The 22,057-nt window shown below is 45.5% G+C and overlaps 1 protein-coding gene across 1 annotated transcript in view; it reads right to left on the bottom strand.

The window, feature by feature from the left end:
- M1AP (meiosis 1 associated protein) overlaps positions 1 to 22,057 on the bottom strand; it is a 344,775-nt gene that overhangs the window by 310,275 nt on the left and 12,443 nt on the right. The window contains exons 3-4 of the mRNA XM_085642984.1: positions 20,628 to 20,813; positions 1,714 to 1,894 (exon numbers count right to left, since the gene is read on the bottom strand). Coding sequence (XP_085499110.1) covers positions 1,714 to 1,894; positions 20,628 to 20,813 — 367 coding nt within the window. The remainder of the gene's footprint in view (positions 1 to 1,713; positions 1,895 to 20,627; positions 20,814 to 22,057) is intronic.

Below are 22,057 nucleotides of genomic sequence, written 5' to 3'. Positions count from 1 at the left end.
GCCGGAAAGAACAACTGACCTAACTGCCACCCCTGAGGCATGATGGGATGTTGGGGGTCAGGTGTGCCTTAAAGGCACGGTGTCAGTTTTTTGCTATGCAGCTACAGGTTAGCTTTTCAGTCTTTTTAGACTGGGTATTTGCAATGCAGCCTGGGAGCTTCCTATGCTTTCAGTGATTTATAAGAATTTCTGCTGTTTTCTGAGCATTAAAACAGTTTCTAAACAAGTTATAAGGTTGTTTCTCGTGTTTATAATGCTATTTTTTTATGTATAGTGGAAATTCCTTACAGCATGTTTGAGCTCTAGTGTTTATTGGCTACAGTTGCTTGTGTATACATATAGGTATATATGTATGGATATATATATGTGGGGCACACATATAATATAGTGTTTCCGGGATCCCGCGCATGGGCGGGAATATTCTAAAGCTTATGACTATTGATGAGGATCCCCTGGAAGAGAACTGAAAAGTTTCAGTGCTCCCTCCATCATCTCCTTGTGCTTGCTTTATAATGTGTTGTTGCACAATGTGGCACCACAGAGACAAGAGGATTTGTTTACTGGGCAAGTAGATTTATAAAGCAACCTGTCCCTTCGACAAGTAGATATTTTATTAAATTCCACACCCATAAAACAGCATGCATCACACTCAATATTATCCAAATGGCCACTTCTTAATACCGGACTAACAGACGTATCCTGTCAGGTGGCCAACGGTCTCTTCACAGTGTGGAAAAACGTCTCCAAGAAGCTTCCACTTTCTGGACAGGACGTATAATGCTCCAATCTTTCTCAGGCAGCTCGATCTGGAGTTCTCGCTGCCTATCTTACATACCACCAAATCCTTCGCAATAGTCAAGAAAAACCTCAACCTCTTACTGTTCCAAACATGCTTTCACTTGGGAATTATCTAAATGTGTTTTCTCACACAACTGGCTCTCGGAATACGTTTGCCTTTGTTCCATATATTTAGTATATTTACCATTCTTTCTCCTTATAATTGCTAATTTCGCCTACTCCTTTTTACATCTCCATGTAATTGTGTTTTCCCGTTCACAGTAGGTCCTGGCATCTCACTGCCATAGGTACTGTTCCCTAGCTAATCATATTAGTTATATTATTCGGCCCCTAGAAGCCTCTGTGCTCTCATCACCATGCCACTCACTCTCAAGGTTTCCCTCACTCACTCTCAGAGCTCCTCTTTTACTTACCCTCAGGCCATGTATTATCTGATGAATGCGACATCCACTCCATGGACTCCAGTACACCTCAACTTGAGGCATGGATCACTGCTAGGAGCCTCAGCACTCTCACCTCCATGCCACTCACTCTCAGAGCTCCTCTTTCACTTACCCTCCGGAGACGTACTATCGTATGAATGTGACATCCACTCCATGGACTCCAGTACGTCTCCCTTTGTGGGGTTTAACACCGTAACAGACAGCGCTCTCATCTCCATGCCACTCACTCTGAAGGTTTTCCTCACTCATTGTAGAAGCTCCTCCTTCGCTCACCCTCAGGGCTCATATTTACCCTCAGGGCTCGTCCTTACCCTCATATATGATGAATATGACACCGACTCCTTGTCCATGGACTCCAGTACGTCTCCATTTAGAGAAGTGGATCACCGCTAGGAGCCTCAGTGCTCTCATTTCCATGCTCCTCTTTCTCAAGGTTCTCCTCACTCACTCTCAGAGCTCCTCTTTCACTTACCCTCAGGGCTTGTGCTATCTGATGAATGCGACATCCACTCCAAGTCCATGGACTCCAGCGCGTCTCCCTTTGATAGGTGTATCACCTGCAGGCGCCTCAGGCTCACCAGGTCAGTGTCCTTTAGCCCAGCCTCCAGGTCCCTTACCACCTGCCGTCCAGGCTGGCTGGTCACAACTGTGATCTGAAAGACAACAAGCAATTGAAGGGGTTGAAAGATAGCGCGATTCACATCCAGAGGGCAGAGGTTACCTTAGTTAGCCAGAGGGAATCTATACCTATCCAATGGTAACTCACTGGCTGTCAGGGCTCTTATACACGCAGAGACAGAAGATCTCATATACCATCAGGGCTCTTATACACCCAGAGAAGAGACACCGACTAGGACAAACCCACTGACAGGGATTTTTATGTATATTAGGGGTTTTAAACACCAGACACAAGGGCTCCCACAGGATAAATGGAATCTTACGCTTCCAGGGATGAGGCTGTCTAGATGGGTGGATGAGGACTCTCACAAGCTTTCAGGCTATTACATACCAAGGAATGGGAGTACTTCAAGGCTGCCTTGACTCATACATTCCCATAGCAGAAGGATGTCAGAAATCTATAGTCATTTACAAGAGGCATGTTTATTGTACTAGAAACAGACTGTGCTGGGCCCTTCAAGCAAGGCCATACTCCTGCAACGCCGCCCATGGTGCAAGGGTAATAACTGGAGGGTTCTTGTGCACAGCACACAATTCATAAACCAGATTTGACATGTACTAATGGTCCTGCTCTAGCCTGCTCTATCTGTGCTGCTGATGCTCTGCTGCTATTACCGACCAACCAGCCCTATCAGCCACCCAAGCATTGCCATCTGGAAATAATGTGACTCCCAGAATTCAACGCACTAGAGCGGGAGGAAGGTCACTCACCTACCTAGGCTCAGTGGCATGGAATCTGCTACCCTTGGAGTAGCGCGCAGTGAGTAATGTTGCAATGTTTTCAAAAAGAGCTAAAACCATGGCTTTTGTGCAGGACTAAATGCAAATTGTTTTGCGTCTCTCGACCTTTGCAATGGCCCGGGACACTCCTTGGAGTAGCTGTGGGTGATACAAATTGCTTTCATCATCATCACAACATCTGGCGACAATATCTGTAAAAGATGCTGTATCAGCCTGCCTAGTTCTTTGCCAGCTGCCACAAATACCCTGTTCCTTGCCTTTCACCTGATGCTCCACCAAGTTGGCTTATACAGCAACATTAACTATGGATGGCAAGTCTAACTAACATGAATGAGCCACTAGGGGCACGGATCCAAAGACAAAATGCTTGCTTCTGAAACATTTTGCTCAGGATTCAGTACAATTCCATGTAGGGGCCTTTTCCATCTATGTGCGCAGGATCTGGAACAGCATCCCCATATGCATCAAGACCGCCCAATGCGGCCACAATTTAGGAAAGAGTTGAAGACATTTCCATAAAGAACACTACCTCACACTGCATTAACCATCCACAACCAGCTTCCACTACTGTCACTTGCTGACTTTATGCTCGCCTTTGATCATGCCCAGCGCTCTGCTGTCTGATGGCTTGTTCCCCTTTGATCACGCACGGCGCTCTGCTGTCTGATGGCTTGTTCCCCTTTGATCACGCACGGCGCTCTGCTGTCTGATGGCTTGTTCCCCTTTGATCACGCACGGCGCTCTGCTGTCTGATGGCTTGTTCCCCTTTGATCACGCACGGCGCTCTGCTGTCTGATGGCTTGTTCCCCTTTGATCACGCACGGCGCTCTGCTGTCTGATGGCTTGTTCCCCTTTGATCACGCACGGTGCTCTGCTGTCTGATGGCTTGTTCCCCTTTGATCACGCACGGCGCTCTGCTGTCTGATGGCTTGTTCTGCGCTATATAAACACCATTCTTAGACCTGTTAGCTTCAGGGTGGCCTTTGCTCAAACTTTTTCCCTTCAACCCTTCTATTTTTGCTGATCTTAGTTTTGTTGGTCTTTGGACTTTGTGCACTTTACTACTGCTAACCGGTGCTAAAGGGCTTGTGCTCTCTCCCTAAATCATGACAGAATTGGCTTATACCCAACTGGAATATTTAATTTACTTGTAGGCCCCTAGTAAAGTGGTATCCCATGTGCCCAGAGCCTGTGAATTAAACGCTACTTGTGGGCCTGCAGCACTGATAATGCCACCCACTTTAGTAGCCCTCTAGCCATAGCTCAGGTCTGCCACGGCAGAGCCTGTGGGTGCAGTGTACACTGCCATCTCAACCTGGCAAAAGAAACTTTTTCCAGGCCCAAAACTTCCTTTTTAATACATATATGTCACCCCTAGTGTAGGCCTAGAACAATCCAGAGGGCAGGGTGTAGTGTATTTAAAAAGTTGGATATGTACTTTTAAGCTTTACATGTCCTGGTAGTGAAAATAAGTTCAGGTTGTGTCTGTCGGATATTAGTACCTGGGTGAAAGACAACTGTCTTAAAATGAATGCTGAGAGAATCGAGATTGTGGCCTTTGGGGCTGATAACTCTGTGTGGTCCGAACGCTGGTGGCCTAAGACATGCAGCCGGTTACTCCCTCCTGTGGTAGCCTCTAAAAATCTTGGGAGTGATCTTTGATAACACCCTCACCTTCGATGCTCAGGTTAATCAGACGGTAAGTTGATGCTTCTTCATTATTTAGATTCTGAAGAAGATTTTTCCCTTCCTGCCAGGAGAATTAAGTTTCAGTGGTCATCGCTCTTATTACATTTCGTCTTGACCACTGTAATGCTCTATATCTAAATGCTAACCAGTTCTCCTTTAATTAACTTCAGAGCACCCAAAATTGGGCGGCCTGGCTGATACTGAAAGTTCCGAAACATCATTCGGACAGGGAGGGGTTGCGGTCACTCTACTGGCTTTCAGTTAGGAAGCAGGTGACTTTCAAGGGGCTGTGTATGGTTCACAAGACTCAGTACCAGCAGGGATCTGGGTATCCGAGAGCCAGCTTTATCTTGACCGCAGAGACCTTATTTTCCTCATTACAGATGAAAGTTTTCCACGGCTGTAAGTTTTCATTCCCTGGCATTAATATACTGCATTCTATTCTTTCGCCTGCACATGTTAAATGTTTGTATTTTCACGGCCAGGCTGTCACAGCCATTATAATCTCTCGGCTATATCTTCAAATGTTATGATGTTCGCTATTACCTTCCACTTCATTAGTAGCTCGCTGAACATTATCCTAATCCTACTGTAACCTTTTTGCTCGCTTAAATGTCACCATATACCTGTAGGCACCATTTTTTGTTAAGAAGCTTACAGTAGCCATATTGGACACTTTTCCTTGCTCACATTTCCTCCATAGAATATTTAATTACAAGACTTTCTGATTATATAATAACAAGAATTTCTGCCTTGAAAAAGCCCTTGGCCTGCCAGCCACATGGGCGGTACATGTGTTGGCTGTTCTTTGGTTACTTGTATTTCTGGCAACAAATAAATACAGAATATGATACCTCAACTGCTGTAAGACCACCTCTCCCATAAGATAACATTGGGTTAACGTATTACATTTTATAAGTGATATATTTCAATTGTGAGCAGGTAATAATGTACAGTTTGGTTCTTAAAGAATTGCAATTTAAAGCCCTCTTTAATGGTAAAGTTGGATTTTAAGTCATAGTTTTGAAAATACTACTTTTAGGAAGTTGGTATTTTCCTATCCTAAGCATTTGGTGCCTGCAGCCTGTTTACTGGTTCACATGACTAGGTGTAGCTGGCAGTTGGTCTTTGTGTAAAACTGCCAAACAGTGGAACAAAGAGCCATAGGTGTTGGCGGGATGGGCCATCTCTGACTTGATGGGAGGGAGCTGTCACCTATCACACTTGCACATCACAAAGGATCTGCCTATGCACACTTACAAAGGATTTGTCATTTATCCTTTGTGTCCCCAGACAAGCTGGTGTCAGGGCAGGGAGGAAACAGATGCTTGATACCTCAGAGGAGTGGAAACCTCCAGAACCTTCTCCTACTTCAAAGAGGGTACCAGCTATAAATAATGGACCCTCAGACCCAATTCTTCAGTACACGTCGTGACCTGTGAAAGACTCAGAAGAAGGACTGCTGTGCTGCTATCCTGCTAGCACTGCCGCTCTGCTGCCCTCCTTCCTGAGTGAGAAGGATTGTGCCTGCATCTTAAAACCCAAGACTAGCGGAGTGACTCCAAGGGCTAGTTGGCTGGTCTCCTGGTCAGAGCTTCACTGAAAGAACAGGCTCCAACAACCCTGAACCCAGCACCTGGACTCTGCCATCTGTGAGTCCTGTCCCCCAAGTGGTGCCACCCCCTGGAAGGTGGGCCTGAAGGTGCTCTAACAGTCCATCTGTGGTTCCAGCACAACCGACAAAGCTCAGCGCGCGAAAAACTCTAGCTGGCGTCCGATGTATCTTCTACCCAAGACTTCGCATCGCAAGCTCGCCATCAACGGCAGCCTCGACAATGATGCAGGACCTCGGATCACAGCTCCTCTGAAGTGGCACTGAGCGATGCATCTTCAACGTAGGATCTTACAGCTTTTGGCAACCAGGATTTATGGTACTCTGTTCAGTGGGTCTACCTAAGTCCCTGTAGCCACCCTGTGCTCCACTGTGGTCGGCCTCAACTTCTGACTTTGTCCAGGTCTAGCGTGACCAGGTAACTACCGTTGGCGCTTTGTGCTTTTTGGCGCTATTTTCACTTAAATCTTTTAAACTGTATATCTCCAGTTCTACTGGTTGGATTTTGTCATTTTGGTCCTACATTATTTATTACATTGTTCTTTATGTTTCTAACTTGGTGAGGGAGATTTCTTGTGTTGTGTTTCACTTTAATGTGTGAGTTGCTGCATAAATACTTTGCCTCTAAGTTAAGCCTTTTACTTACCACCAGGAAAATAGTAATTCTTGCTCTACTGGGTTGCACTCTTCAGGTAGTCTGGTAGTACTCCAAAAATACCTTCTTGGTGATAGTATTATTGCACTTTTTAAGATGTGTTCAACTTTTACCTGCAGTACGTTGTAAGGTGGTGAAGACTGGACTAAGGCCATTCTTAGAACTAATCCACTTTAAAAAACGGCAACCCCTGCGCCAAGCATTGGGGTGAACCAACCAAAGAATTATTGTGTGTTACAGGGAAGCCACCAGTACCTTGGTTACAGTGGAAGGAACATTTCTTAAACTATATTTCCACCATTGATCATGCCAAAACACTATGTGCAGAAGGATTGCTACGTCACTGTTTAGGTCCGTTGCGTTTGAGGGTCTCTAACCAACTGTCCAAGGCCGACAACGTAGGAAATGAAAATGTCCTTAGTGAAGTTCTTAGACAATTATACGCATATTTCTGCCCGAAAGAGTGCATTAGCACCTCAATCAAGGAGAGATTGTGGATCAATGGAAAGAGCGCTCTGAAAGATGAAGCGTCAGTTGTAAAAAAGGATGAGCTGTCCAGAAGCTGCGCTAACGTAAATGTAAATGTAAATTGATACTTGTATAGCGCACTACTCACCCGCAAGGGTCTCAAGGCGCTTGTACGAATACCGCTGTGGAACCCATCCTGGCTTTCCCTGTGAGGTGTCCACTCCTGGGCACCCCCAAGGTGGAGGCCAGGCATCCTTAGCGTTGTGGGGGCCGTTGTGGAGATTAAGCAAGCTATTGCCCAGAGTTGCAGAGTGGGACTCCATGATTGGAATGGCACCGAGAAGAGAATTATCAGGTCCGTGGAATGTTTGAGCCCAAGACCCGCCGAGGCGGGGAATTGAACCCTGGTCCCGGGCTAGACCTCTGCATCAGGGTCTGCCGCTCTAATCATTGAGCCACACTTCTCCACTAACGCACTCAAGAATGATAACACAGGAGTAGTTAGTGGAACAGTTGCAGAAGTTATGGTGAACAAGTCTAGTAAAGGTTTACCTAAGAAAGATGAGAAAACATAATCCATGAGCAAAGGGCTTATATGTTATAGATGTGATAGTAAGAACCATCTTGCTAATGACAGGAATTGTACTGTGATAAAACAACAATACATACAGTGCTTGTGGAAAAATTGGATATTTTGCGCATGTTTGTAAAATGAAAATATGCAAAAATGAGAGAGTCAAATGTGTTGAGGAAGGGGTTACTGAATCTTCAACTGAGGGGAGTGAAGAGGATGATAATACTGGTATTCTCAATGTAAGATAGAAGGTGGCACTGAACAATGAAAGTGGGTTTGACCCCTCCTCTTCAACTTATATACAGCAGATTTGGGTAAATTTATGGAGAGCAGCTGCTTGGTACCCCCACGATTAGGCCAGTCCAACTTCCACATCTTGCAATACATTGTTGTAATGGATCTCACCAAGTCACACCGAAGTCAGGATTCTGCGAGCCCTGCGCAGATTCTATATAATAAAAGTCAATTTCCTTACAATCAACCAAGATAAGACCAAAGTCCTGATTTTGGTCATTATAAGAACAAGATATTTTCTAACATGGCACATGAGGACCATGTCCATCAATACAACAACAAAGTATAATTACCTGGGGTATGGTCCACTGAGACCCCCAAACGGACAGCCCACATAGTCATCGTGAAAAAGAAAGCTGGAGCCATCACATATGGTCTTACTTGCCTTAATAAGATGCTAAAAAGTGCAGTGGCTGTGTCCATTCTGAAGGTCATGAAGGCGTCTCTTCTCTGTGCACTACACTATGGGCATCAGACATTTTCAGGGGCCTGCGCCCTTATTTTAGACCATGCACAATGTACGTCCTACAAAAAAAGTATTCCAAGTGCCTAGGCACTTTCGGAGGACCGACTCCATCTGGAACTTGGCATGTCAAGACATACTCTAACCTGTGAGACAGATACCTTGAAACACTACATTAGGGACCTGAAAGCACCAGCTAACTCACTCAAGGCTTGCCTGAAAGACACATTTGAGCGCCCTGGGAACCCTTGGCAACAGCAACTATAAAAAGCAATTGCCTCTCTTCAAATTGAAGGAACAGCATTAAAATCAGATGTCATCCCTTGGAAAAGGGCTTGTCGGACATTCACTCCTTAAAGTCTTCTGGCATTTTGTCCACTTTGAACAACTCTTACTTAACAGGGAAGCCACAGCCATACCTCTCATAGGCCATTAACAGACGGCCACACAGAGATATTTTATACATGCACCTGTTAGTTCTACCAGTAGCCAACTTTAATCCATGGGCCCATCGGGAACGGACGGAACTTGTAGACTCTGCAACTATAAGCATGAATCGTGGCTGCACCCTCTGTGTTGCTGCCCTACGCTTGACGCCGCCAGGCGCTCCCTGCTGAAACCAATGTTCCTGATAAACGGAGGTCGAATGTTTGGAGCCCTCGTCACTGTTTTTCTCCCAAAACGATGCAAGAACTCTATCAAGGCGCGGCAAATTCATTAAGGAACTTGGAGCTCACCTCCGCTTCCGACCTGCTGATTCTCAGCCTGCCACTTTTACTCAAAAAATAATAACGGACTGCTACACACAGCAACTCCTGAACTATATAAAGTGTCTTGTCGTTAATAATGGGAGGGCAAATTGGGGTTTGACTGCATATTCTTCTATCGTTTCGGTCTCAGCTCTCAGGGGATAGCCCAGAGTGAAGTAATTGCATGCACCATGTGAGGCACCTCTCTCACTTTGCCTCGACTCCATCTAAGCACCCTGAACCCAATTACTGAGAAGGCAAATTGGGACACTACTGTTGGCTTTAAAATTCTGCAGCCCTTAGTCATAGGGTTCAGGGCATAGCCAGGAGTAAAGTAAGTGCATGCATCATGTGACACATTTCTTCCTCCCCCTCCTGACCTCATTTAAGCACTTTAGTCCAAGAGGACATCAATACTTAGCACTCCGCACTTCAACTACTCAGCTATCAGTTTTTGTCTCCTTCCCTACTCCCTTTTTGTTACGCATAGGATTTTAGCTTTTAGTAACAAAGCAAATCATGGTTGTTTTTTATATATATAAGTTTTGTGTCTGGAAAGCAGTTGTTATTTAATATTGTTTGTTCGTAAATTGTAATGGTTTTTATTAACGAAAACAATATCATTGACATTGACAAGAGTGAGCCTCTGTTTTATGAAAATGGGCGTAGTCTGAATTTGTATTGCCACTAATTCTGACTCACCATTCACTATTATGAATGAAATGATATGGAAAGAAAAATCTAAGAAAAATTGTGTTCAAATCTTGTGGAAGCGACATCGCTCCGGAAAGTTATACAGATGAAACTTTAGAATGTTGGAGTAAGGAAACCTGGAATTCAGGTTCAAGAATAGGAAAATCATAGGTAAAGTATATGTTTCTTAGAAAGGTCCTTCGGTATTAGGATGGAAGAATCAAAGAAATGTGATCATTATACTAGAAGCAAAGATATGTGAACATTATACTAGAACCTAATGGTGTTGATAAGTGTTAGTACTTGATGAGGGGGAGGGTACTGAGAAAAAAAGTATGATGAGTTTCCCGAAGTATTACGAAGATACATCGGAAGTTTTTTAAACACAAGATAGTGTTGGAGGAGCATGCAATACTCAAGATACACAGACTCAGGAATGCTCCCATGTTTGTAACGGAGGAGGTAGAAATTCAATTGGAACGTCTAGTTAGAAATGGTATTATAGAACCAGTTGAGTTGTTGGAGTGGATAGCTCCGTAAGTCACAGTGAGGAACGCTAACTGCAAGATTAGATTAAGCATTGATCTTCGTCATCTCAGCGCAAATATTTGATTGATCAATTTCTCTTACCAAATATCAATGAAATGTTGACCAAGAGTTTTTCACTACTATAGACCTATCACAAGTCTACCATCAGATTCCTCTATGTGAAGATAGCAAGATGTACACTGCATTTATTTAGCATGTAGGGTGTTATCTATTTACAAGGATGCCGTTCAGCCTAGCCTCCGCTGCCACTGTATTTTAAAGCCTAATATTTAATATTTTTGGGGAAATGGTACTGGTATTTCAGGCCGATATTCTGGTGTTGGGAAAGAACAATAATGCCCATGATGTCAAACTTACCCAGGTCCACAGTAGAGTATGCTAAGGATTATTGTTTCATGTTCCCATGTCAGAGTGTTGCTGCATCAGTGTATTCATTTACATGTGGGGGTGACTTCTGAAGACATACCGAAACCCTAGACCAGACTTGGGTATAAGAAGACACCATCCCAGCAGCAGTGTTTATTATTTTATCCACCTCCCTTTTCCCTGGAGTGAAATGAAAATGAAATACCAGCATTTGTAAAGCGCACAGCTAACTCCGGGAAATGTGTCCCGGCGCTGGGGGCCGTCGGGAAGATTAAGCAAGCTATTGCCCAGAGTCACATGGTGATGGGCAAACCTGCCGCCGGCACCGGGGATCAAACCATGAACCCAGTGGTCCGGAATCAGGCAACCTGGCCGCTGCCCCACTCCTCTTCCACAAGGAGTGCTTCCTTGCATAGCAGTGTGTCACTTCTCTGTGTGGGGTTGCGCTCAGTGGAGTAGCGGGCTTCTCTACACTCCCTCGTCCCCGCGGGTGGCATTAAAGGTTAGTGGCATTGCTTGTTTTGCGCTGCTGACAGATCCTGACATGGTGTGAGAATTGCGAGCAGAGATTTGAAGAAGTGAAAATGCAATCTGTGCAGGTACTACCCTGCAAGGATTTGACCCTTTGGGTAAGAATGTGATTACAATGGATGCTATCAGCATAGATATTGGGGTAGTATTGTCCCAGTATAATGAAGAGGGAAAGGAGATAATCATTGCATATGCTTCAAGATCTTTGTCACCAGCGGACGAAACGCATGAAGTGATTAAAAGGGAACCATTGGCGTGTACATGGGCACTAGAACATTTTCGTTCATTCATACTGGGAAGGGAAGTTACCATCAATTGTGACCATAAGCCACTAGTAAAAGTGTTAACTAATGTGGGTATGAACCATGTTTCCTCCAGGTTGGCCCGGAATTCGATGAGATTGTTGGATTTCATCTACAAAATGGTGTATTTAACGCGTAAAAAAATGCTGCCACAGATTTTCTATCACGTATTCCTATTCAGATTTCTGCGAGTCAAGATGATTTGTTAGATAAAGTCAAGGTTGCCCTGGTGTGGAATAATGGGGTGCACGTTTTCAAAAAAGAAGAGTGGGAGGAAGAGTGCAATAAGGACTTGACACTTAAAAAAGTAATAAAATATAAAAAAGGATGGCTGTCAACGTGGGAATTGAAAGAATTGAGGACATTTTGGGAGGTAAGGAGTGAATAAACTTGCAGTGATCTCAATGTAATGAGAGGGGAAAGGCTGGTTCCCCTGGAAGCTTTAAGGAGAAGTATTATTACTTTATGTAATGAAGGACATTTAGGTATTATATAGACAAAAACAAGTGTTAAAAGTGTCTACTGGTGGCCTGGTATAGATGTGGATGGGGAAAGGAAGGTGTAAAAAAATGCCCTTTTTAGGTCTCGCGTGGTGCTGCAGCGCAAAGCGCTGCTCGCCCCGACGAGAGACTTTGTGAGAGAGGGATTTCAGAAGGGGGCTTGAAGCCCCGCCCCTCATTTCCATTGGCTGGCTGGTGTCACCATTTATGCTAAACAGTGGCCTGCCATTGGAAATGAGGGTTTTTGGTTGACGTCCTTTCTCCTCCGGGCCCGACTGGGTCGCCTGCTTTGCTGCTGTCCCAAAGCACTTTCTTATCTTTATGGGGCCATGTGTTTCTAATTAGATCCCCATGCTCCGGCTGCAGCGCGGTCCTCTTTCACTTTCGGGACCGCGCTTGTTATCTTATCCTTCGGAGTTATATCACAGCACGTACATATCAGCATTGACGCACACCATCAAATGCACTAATTGTAACAGAAGGTGCGTGATGGGGCACAAGTCAAATAATCCATCAAGGAAAGTTGAGGCACGTAAAAAAGTTCATTTTTTAGTCCTCTGAACACTATCCCGATTGCATAAGCACTATGCAAAAACATCAAAGAAAACTGGATATTTTATGTGCATATTATTAAATAGCTACAACCCTTGTGCTGATTCTCATATAAGAGCGAGAGGTGACTTTCGGTTGCAGCTATAGACATAACTGTCTTCTTGGTAGCCTGCTGTTTTGCCAATAGTTCTGTTCTATCTAACATGGGGCGCCTATGCCGTATGCTGGGTCCGTCTTATTGACTGCAGAGCTTGGTCTCTCTCCGCTCTGCTGTCTTTCCGGTGAATTGCACACGCTCACGCCTGGCGCTGCACAGCAGCCGTGCCCGTGACGTGCCCCCTTGTTCCGACAGCATCAGAACGGGTTAAAAATCCTCTCTGGGCATCGTTGTAACACTGTACATAGGGAGGAGAGGGGCCGCCGTGTGTGTGGGACACAGCCCTCACTTTCCACCAATAGCAGAAGGAATGTCAGCCCAACTACAATTCCCGGGACTATTTGATGGAGACGGGAGCGGCTTGAGGTTCATTCTAGGAATCCGAAGTGGGACTGCATCAGGACCCGGGGAACCTACCTGCCAGAGCCAAGTACCGAGACAGACACGAGAGGTAACACTGAGATGGGACTGTGCCTGCCTTTTACATACGAAAAAGAAGCCCTCTCTCGTCCCTGTGCTAAGTGTGCCCCATGTCTCCTGCCACTTCGGAGTTCCTTCTTTATTACACTTTAATTGTGTTATTATTGTCGGTTCTAACTGCAGGTCAGCAACTGGAAGCTCTATTCTCTGCACCTCTCTGCTGGTGCTGATCCTGTTCCGACTTCTCTGGGTGCACACATTTCATTTGTTTAATGAATTATGTCTGTGTGATAGAACTGATACACTTTGGGAGGTCTCAACCTTAAATCGACTACGATGTTCCTAGCATGGCTTCTTCTAGCGGAATAATCCACTTTTCTTTTCCTGCTCCATTCTGTCTCTCTGCTTCTTCTCTCAGCCCACATCGCAACCCCACTGTCCCTTCTCTCTATATATTCTTCCTCGAACTCCATCTCGTCTACGTTCATCCTCTATCTCCACCCACCCATCCATGTCCTTGTAGTCCCCAATCTCCTTCTCTTTCCATCTCTCTCTGTCCCCATCACCCCATGCTCCCCCCCCCACCATTGGCTATTTGTTGCCCACCTCTTTCTCTCTCTATCTGCTTATTTGTGTTTCTCTATCACTCTCTGTACGTCTGTCTCCAGTCTCCATCTCCACATATTCGTCCACTTTCCAAGCCCCCTTTTTCCACTCTCCCATCTCTAACCTCCACTGTCACCTTTCCTACCCATACCATCGCCAAGTTTACCCACTCTCCAAACACCCTCTCCCTTCCACCTCTCTTGTCTCCTCTTCAACCTCCTATCCCCGTCACCCCATTGTTTATACCCCACCTTTCTTTATCGCTGTCTCCTTGATTCTTCTACTTTTTACTTGCCAAATCGACAATTCTGCCTTTTCCATCCATCTCTTCCTACTCATTTGCCGTGAATTTCCGTTTCCGCATCTTTTGCCCCTGCCTCATTCGTTTCGCTCTGAATTTCTCTCTCACTTTCTTCTTGCCTTTTCCCCCATCTCGCGCCCCCTACCCTCTTTCTCCATGCTCCCCTGACAACTTTTCTCACTAGTCTATAGTCGCCTCTTTTTTTAAATTCCCTACAATGATCTCCCTCTTTCACTCCTTTCCCTCAACCACCTCCCTTTCATGCCCTGTCTTCCCTCAATTCAGTCTCCTCCCCTCTCTACCTCATCCCTTCCACTTTCACGCCATCTTCAATCTTGCCTTTATGTTCGCCTGTATCTCCTCTTTGCAACCCCTCTCTTGAATTTTATTCCTTAGCCTCTTTTTTGGGCGTTCCTTCGTTCTCATTCATTACCTTCCAAATTCTCCACTTTTCTTTCTCACTTCTCTTCCCGCTCTCACACATCATTCTTCTCTTTATTCTTTCTATATTATTCTCTTCTAGTGTTGTAAATGGGAGGATCCGGTCCAGCAGTCATTATTGAGCCGGATCCGGTGCAATTTGCAGGCCCCAGGACACCGTCATCTGCACTGCTTTCTGTGTACTGTATGTTCAGAGCTGCAACACCTCAGGGGCTGAACAAATAGTTGGTCCTTGTTGCAAATTTATTTAGGTACAGTTTTTTTTTAGTGGATACGCTGACAGACTCTGCCCCTTGTGACCCCACCCCTTTTATGCTTACCCCTATTTACGGTATCCCGTGTATTTTTTTTCTCCATTTCCAGCACTGCTCTCTTTCATTCTGCACACGCGCGTTCATTTTTGCTTGCAGACATACACGTGACCTCTCTCACTCGCCAGTCCATCTTTCTCCTGTTGTCCTGACTCACACTTTTAATCTGCCACTTCAACCCCTCTATTCCTCTGAAAAAAAATCTACTCTTCTATCCCCCCTTTTCTCATCATTTCCTTTCGTCTTCCTTCGCCTAGACTCGACTATTTTTATTACATACATAGCAAAAACAGTGAAAAGGTATTGTATACTATTTTGGAGGCACTCCAAAGTTTCTATATTACGACCCAAGCGGTGTACTTTGTGGGCTCTAAAGATTCCCTAGGACTTGTCTGCTTCCGCTTAGGGACTTTTTTTTCCTGTTCAACTGCCTCTATTTAACTTTCTTGATAGAAAACGACCAGCAGAGGTTAGTAAAATACCAGAATCACTTTAGCATTCTCTATATTCCAGTCCATAGAAATTGTCTTCCACAAGCAGCCGTAGACAAAAATATTTTTTTAGAATCTTGTATTTTCAGTGATATGACCACCGAAGGCCTTGCTCTTATATTTAAAACCAGAGCTTTGGACTATACCATTTCCCGCTGAAAGGCAATATTTCTCTTCATGTGTTCCCATACCTGTCATTTCACATAGTTTGGTGCTTACTTTCCCTCCATGTTAAAGAAGAGTAGATGTTTCAGCACCCAGGCTAGTGTGCTGCATAGCTAAATACATATACGGTCCCGAAGGCAAGACCGAATGCATTGCAAATGCTTTTTGACTTGGTTACCCCCCAGGTTTTGCTTGGCATCTGATGCAACTTTGACTGAAAGCATACTGGGTTCCTGCTAACCAGGTCCCCACCAGTATCAGTGTTCTTTCCCATTGTTCCACAATTAGCACCCCTTTAAGCTCCATGCAAGTCCCTAGTAGATTGTACCCCTGGTACCTAGGGCATTGGGACTAAAGTGGGTCCCTAAGGACTGCAGCATCAATTGCGCCACCCTAAGAGACCCCTCACCAAGCTCATGCAAAACTGCCATTGCAGCCCACGTGTCTTGATGCAGAGAAAAAAGAAGAGCCGACTTGGCACACATCTTTGTGAGCCATGCTTGCAAAACACTACATGTGGTATAGGTATGTCACCTCTCCAGCAGGCCTTACATCTCTAAGGCAGGGTGTACTATACCCCATGTTTGGCCTTATCTGCGTGAGTGGATGTGTCGCTGTGATATCTGAGTCAATTGTTAAGAAATCGCTAGTGCACAGGAAAGCCATGACGAGTACATGGCTGGACACTCACGATTATGAGTTCCCCAGCTACATGGTGGCGTTACTGCACCCTCAGATGTTTGGTAGCAACCATCTTGTATTAATAAACCCACACTGATGCCAGTGATGGATGTATTAATACATTCACTCAGAGGACACCTTAGAGGTGCCCCCTGAAAACCTACAAAATACTAGTCTTTTGACTGACTGGTATTGATGAGTTAGTCACCACAAACGAGCTTCTGAAGTGAGAGCCTTTGCTGTCGGAGGTCAAGAATAAAGCCAGCTCTGGGCAGAGGTATTTACACCTCCTTCATGCAGGGTCTGCATTCCAGGGTGGGAAGCTTCAAAGGCTCCACTGCTTTTGTTATGTGACCCTGGCCTCTCCCGAAAGAGGAGATGCCCACACCCCTGTCCAGACCCCGCATTTGGCAGCAAGACAGGGGGAAAATTAATAAGATTAGGAGGTGTGTACCACACCAAGCCAGCACCACCCCTAAGTTGGACTAGCTGGTGGGACACCACCATTTCAAATTCCTCTATCTAGTTTTGGACGGAATTAGCCTTCTAGAGTGAAGGTTTTGGCCATTTCCAACAGGAAGTAGTCATATAGAGGATGTAAACACCCTAAAGGTAGGCAGCCCATTGTCTACTACCTGTCATTCCCCTAAAGCCCCCAACATTAGTATTTAGGTGGCACCCCTGGACCCAAGAACTCAGATTCGACGGATCAAGAGAAGACGGATGAAGAAGAGTCACTGCCTGGCAAGAACTGCAGAAGAACTGTGAACTTTTGGAGCGAAACCCTGCCTCCTCTCAACTCTCTTGAATATCGCAACAGACTGACTCGTCCTGCAAGCTGGAGATTTCCAATAGCCTTGGGTAGCCTGTCAGCACTCTGAAAATCTCCTCCAGTTTCCCTTGGAGTATAGGAGCTATCCACTGCAGTCCGCAGTCACAGACAAGCAGAGTCTAGTCCACCGCCTTGCAGCTCACCGGCCCGACCTATGCCGCAGACAACCAGAAAGGGGGACCAGTGTTCTGGAGGGTCAGATCTGTCTTCCCACCAAGTTTGAAATCCCCAGGACCAACTGGAGCCGTGCAGTGCCAATACCCGGGGTACCGGATGCCCTGCACCAAAATGCGGCAGCGAGCGTCCAATCCGGATTCTCACTGCACCACGACTGAGCAGCCATTGAGAGACATCAGCATCACTGAGACCCACTACAATCCGAAACCAGGAAGGTGAACTCCTGAAACTGACTGAACTTACCTTTATGCATACGTCTTTTCTCCCCATAGGATTATATTGTGTGTAAAGGCGCACAAATTTGTTTACTGACCTGTATAAATTGCTAACAAAAACAGCACTTACTCATGAACAAAGTTCTTGGTTTTACAAAATATATAAAAAGAAGTGTTATTTTACCTATTTGGTCTCAGATTTATTCGCCGTGCGTCTCATTCATTGCCTCTGTGAGTACAACAATTGCTTAGGACTACCCTCTGATAAGCCTTACTGCTCGCCGACACGAACACAAAAGAGAGCATTAGTATTATCTACTTAGGCTCTATAAACCAATTTGGGGCCCACCAGTGTCGTAACAAAAGCCCCTGCAGCCCCCATGGTGCCGGGGGCCTTAGCTCCAGGAGCCCCCGCTGGTAATGGCAGGTTCCTGGCCTGAGAGCTCCGACTGTGTCCAGAGCGTGGGGGCGCCCTACATTTACTTTGTAGGGAGGGGGCTGATGTTTTGTTACGCCAGTAGGACCCATTGGACTCTCTACGCAGTCTACTTCTTTTTAGTGCACTATATAGAAAGCCAGCTTCGTACAGGAGGTAAGAGAGTGTGGCATATGTGTGTCAGCAGATAAAACACTCAAGACATCAAGGCCTCCTATGAGTGATTTTATGTGTCCTGGATCTCCGTGGGAATGTGTATCGGTGGTCATCATAGGGCTCGTAGGTACTTCAAAAAGGTACATTATTACTTTCATGGAGTGGCCAATAGTGAAAATCATCAAAACGTTAGACACTGACAAGGTACAAAAAAATGTTTAGGATTTTTTTCTTAACAAAGGAACCGAGGCTGTGATCATTAGTGATAACAGTGTGCATTCTACATCTGAAAAGATGAAACACTAATTGAATGTGTGGGGGATTATGCGTAGAACAACTTGTATAATCCCAATGAGACCTGGCCCTTTCCACAGGGTTATCCCCAAAAACTTTGCCTTCTTCCTATTTTTCCTACCCTCTTTTTGTTGGATTTAACCACTGCTAATCAGTACTAAAGTGCATGTCCTCTGTACTCTGTACTCCAGACATGGTATGATTTGTTTACACCTGTTTGGCATATTTGATTTACTAAATCCCTTGTAAAGTGGCATACCATATACCCGGGGCCTGGAAATTAAATGCCACTAATGGGCCTGCAGCACTCCTTGCGCCACCTGCAGAAGCAGCCTTTCACACGTGTCTCAGGCCTGCCACTCCTGTGCTGTGTGTTCAGTTTACTGTCACATTGACTTAGCATCTAAAACTACTTGCCAAGCCTTAAACTGCCCTCCAACTACATATAGGTCCCTGCTAAGGTAGGCCTTAAGTAGCCATATGGGCAGGGTACTGTGTAACTAAACGGTAGGACATGTACCTTTATTGTGAGGCATGTCCTGGTAGTTACAAACAGCCTATTTTGTTTCACACTACTGTGAGGCCTAATCCTCTCATAGATTAGCATTGGGAATTCCCTTATATGTGTTTGAGTGGTAATTCCTGATGTGAAAGGAGTGACGTTGACATGTTTGGCCTGTTTAGAATAGTGGTGAAAAATCCTGTTTACTGGCGCTGTTGGATTTTACATTGCTATTTTAGAAATGCCACTTTTATAAAGTAGGCATTTCTCTGTGCTTATAAATCTGTGTGCTTTGCAGCCTGACTCCAATACATGTCTGGGCCTGGTTGTCAGCTACACCTTGTGCATACTTTCCAGACAGCCACAACTCAGGAAGGGTTTGGTGTGATAGGAGATGCATCTGCAGACTGATAGTCTTCCTGGGCTGGGAGAGGGGGAGGTGGATGCACTTACATTTGTAGAGGCTATGTCCTAGCCTCACACAAAGGGCTGTTTTACCCCCTACTGATGTCTGGAGTCAGGGCTGAAAGGGAGTGTTGTGCACTTCTAATGCATCTTGGAAGTGCCCCCCATATCAAATGCATTTTGAGTATAAGTTTAGGGGCTCTGACCCCATGTTTTCAGAGCAGCTCTGGAACTGGAACCAAACCTCTGTCAGAAGGACTGCTGAGTTGCTCAAATTACTCATCGGGACTTCTCTTCTGCTGTTGTCCTGCTGCCTGCTCCTTACTGGGTGGTCTAGAGTACTCACTAGATTGCTTATCTGCTGTTGCTCTGCTGCCAGCTGCTCCTTGTCTCTGCCCTGCTAAGGCACTATGGGGCTGCCAGGAAAGTTTGCCATCTAGATAACCAGTTTTGCTGTTCTGGTCTGCCTGCCTGCCTACTTTTGCCTGCTTTGTTCCCCTCCCAAGTGTTCTCCTGGGACTGGGCTGTCCTGAATTGGCCGTGGGACTCTGTGTTCGGCTCTCGCAGTCCTTATACATAGCACATGTTGCTTGCTTCACTTGCTTTCTTGATTGTCATTTGTAGCCTGAGCGCTGTGCTTATGTGCTATTCTCGCACCAGCCAACGGAAGTGAGCGTACTTTGTTGTCCCCTGGCGAGTGCGGTGCTGTATTTTAAGCCTCTCTACCGCTCTACGAGAAGCGGTCCGCCTTCTTGGTTCCCCCTGGCATGTGCAACACTTTGTTCAGTTCCAGCACCACTCTACCAGGGGAAAAGCCCTCTGTTTGGATTTGATTGTTGCCAAAGTCCAAACACGTCTCAATACAGGCACGCTCTCCCCATCCTCTATGGGGCCGAACAGTGGCATACCGGCTTACTTGATGAAGCCGTGTAGCACAGACCACTAACGCGGCACAGTGGGCGAGGCCACCAACGAGCAATGCCGACATGCCACTCACCACCCTTCTCTCTACATCTTCTAACTGTTCCTAAGGTCTGTTGTGTCTGGCTGGGTTAACACTCTTTTTCTTGCATCTTGAACCTAAATACTGAAATTCTCTTCCCCGCTCCATCCGCTCGCAAACTAACTTTATGCTGTTTCGTAGGTTCGTGGAACTCATCTATTCCCTCTGTGATCAGGATGGGACTGGCCGACCTTGTCCTTTGGCCATTGGTTCACGCCAGGACACCCTTTTGGTATCTGCATGCTTTCTAAAAATGCTCATTCAGTCCCTCAGCATTTCTGTTCACTCAAATATGTCCATTTCTCTCAGGCTCACTCACCAACTGTCCATCCGACCCATTCTCCCTATCATCTCTTGGCCTCTCAGTAAGCTCTCACCTCCACAGAGCAGCTGCTGAGGCCTCCTCCGGCCCCCAGAAGTCGGGAGTGCTGCTTAAACTGCTGCAGTCCGTCATGCACAGCCCGCTTCAGGCACTCTGTTTTGGGGTGGAAGGAGCCCTCCCTGGGCACAGCTCTCAGCTCCGCGACACAGGATTGTAGACGCTGGAAGTTCCCACTCAGTTGCTACAATGCAAGAATAATCAAAGAAGTAGATCAGGACACTTGGGTGAATATTAGAGGTTCGCCTAGTTGAAGGACCATACATCAAAACTAAAATAAAAAATAAAATTGACACTTATGAATAAGGAATGCAGAGCAGGACACTTGGGAGGAGGAAGATATACCTGCACATCTGAGTGAACAGCAAAGGGATATCTCGAGGAGGAACGATACAAGAGGACAATTGCGAGAAAAGACAACAAACACCTGGGAGGGAGGAGAAGGACCAGGGTCCACAGTTAGGAATGGAGGGACACGTGAAGGAGGAAGACAAATCGCAGCATCTTTGTGAAGAACCAAGAAAGACCGGAAAGGGGAGACCTGGGGAGGACCCTGGATCAGCAATGCAGAGAGGAGGACAGAGGATAGGAATGGAAGATGACAGGGGCTGAGGCAGCAGTATCATTGATGGGTGTGAACAGAAGCCTATCTTTACCACTGCCAAAATGAAACATACCGTTCGGGTACAAGTCTCTAATCTAAAGGATGTTTCCAGGCCTGGAAGGGTAATCATGCTAGCTTGTACATGTTTGAGACTGGATATGTAATGGCTTCAGTTATGTCCTTCCCAGTTTTACATCACTTCCGTGAGTAAGCTGGGATGGTTAAGATGACTTAATCATGCAATGAGGTTCTAAGCAGCTGGAGTTTCATTGTTTTTTTGTTTCAGTGTTTGATCTGAGGGACTGAAGTCTAGTAGCGACTTCTTAAACAATTACTCTCCAGCAGCTACTCAGATCTGGTCTCTTGAGTTCAATTTTGTTGCTGTTGGAGGTTGTCAACAGACCATGTTCAAGCATTTTTGTGAGTCACCTCAGACTAAATTACAGTTATTGAATTGGTGACCATTGTATAATCTTGGATGCCCAAGACAATTAAGAGGAGGGCAGGCCATCAGGACACCTGAGACGCCAACAAGGACGTGGACAGCAAGCCAAGGATTATCTTGGTTTTATCCAGGAATCTGCTTAATGTTACCCAGTGGTGTGTTATTAATTTTTATCAGTTATCATTTTCCATTTTTTGTTTGCTATACACAACAGGGGTCTTACCTACAAAGCAGACACAGAAGTAGTTTTCTTTAATCTGGGACTTTGATTTCTTCAATATTACATAATCTGCATGCTACTGGGTTCTTTCTCCCATTATCTTGATTTTATTAGATATCCCTCTTTTTTGTTGCAAGGTATTGAGCACTCTGTGTTTAC

The sequence above is a fragment of the Triturus cristatus genome, chromosome 2_2 (assembly GCF_964204655.1).
Source record: "Triturus cristatus chromosome 2_2, aTriCri1.1, whole genome shotgun sequence".
Lineage (NCBI taxonomy): Eukaryota > Metazoa > Chordata > Amphibia > Caudata > Salamandridae > Triturus > Triturus cristatus.
Note: the sequence above shows the minus strand (reverse complement) of the source record. Positions and strands in the feature narration are given on the sequence as shown.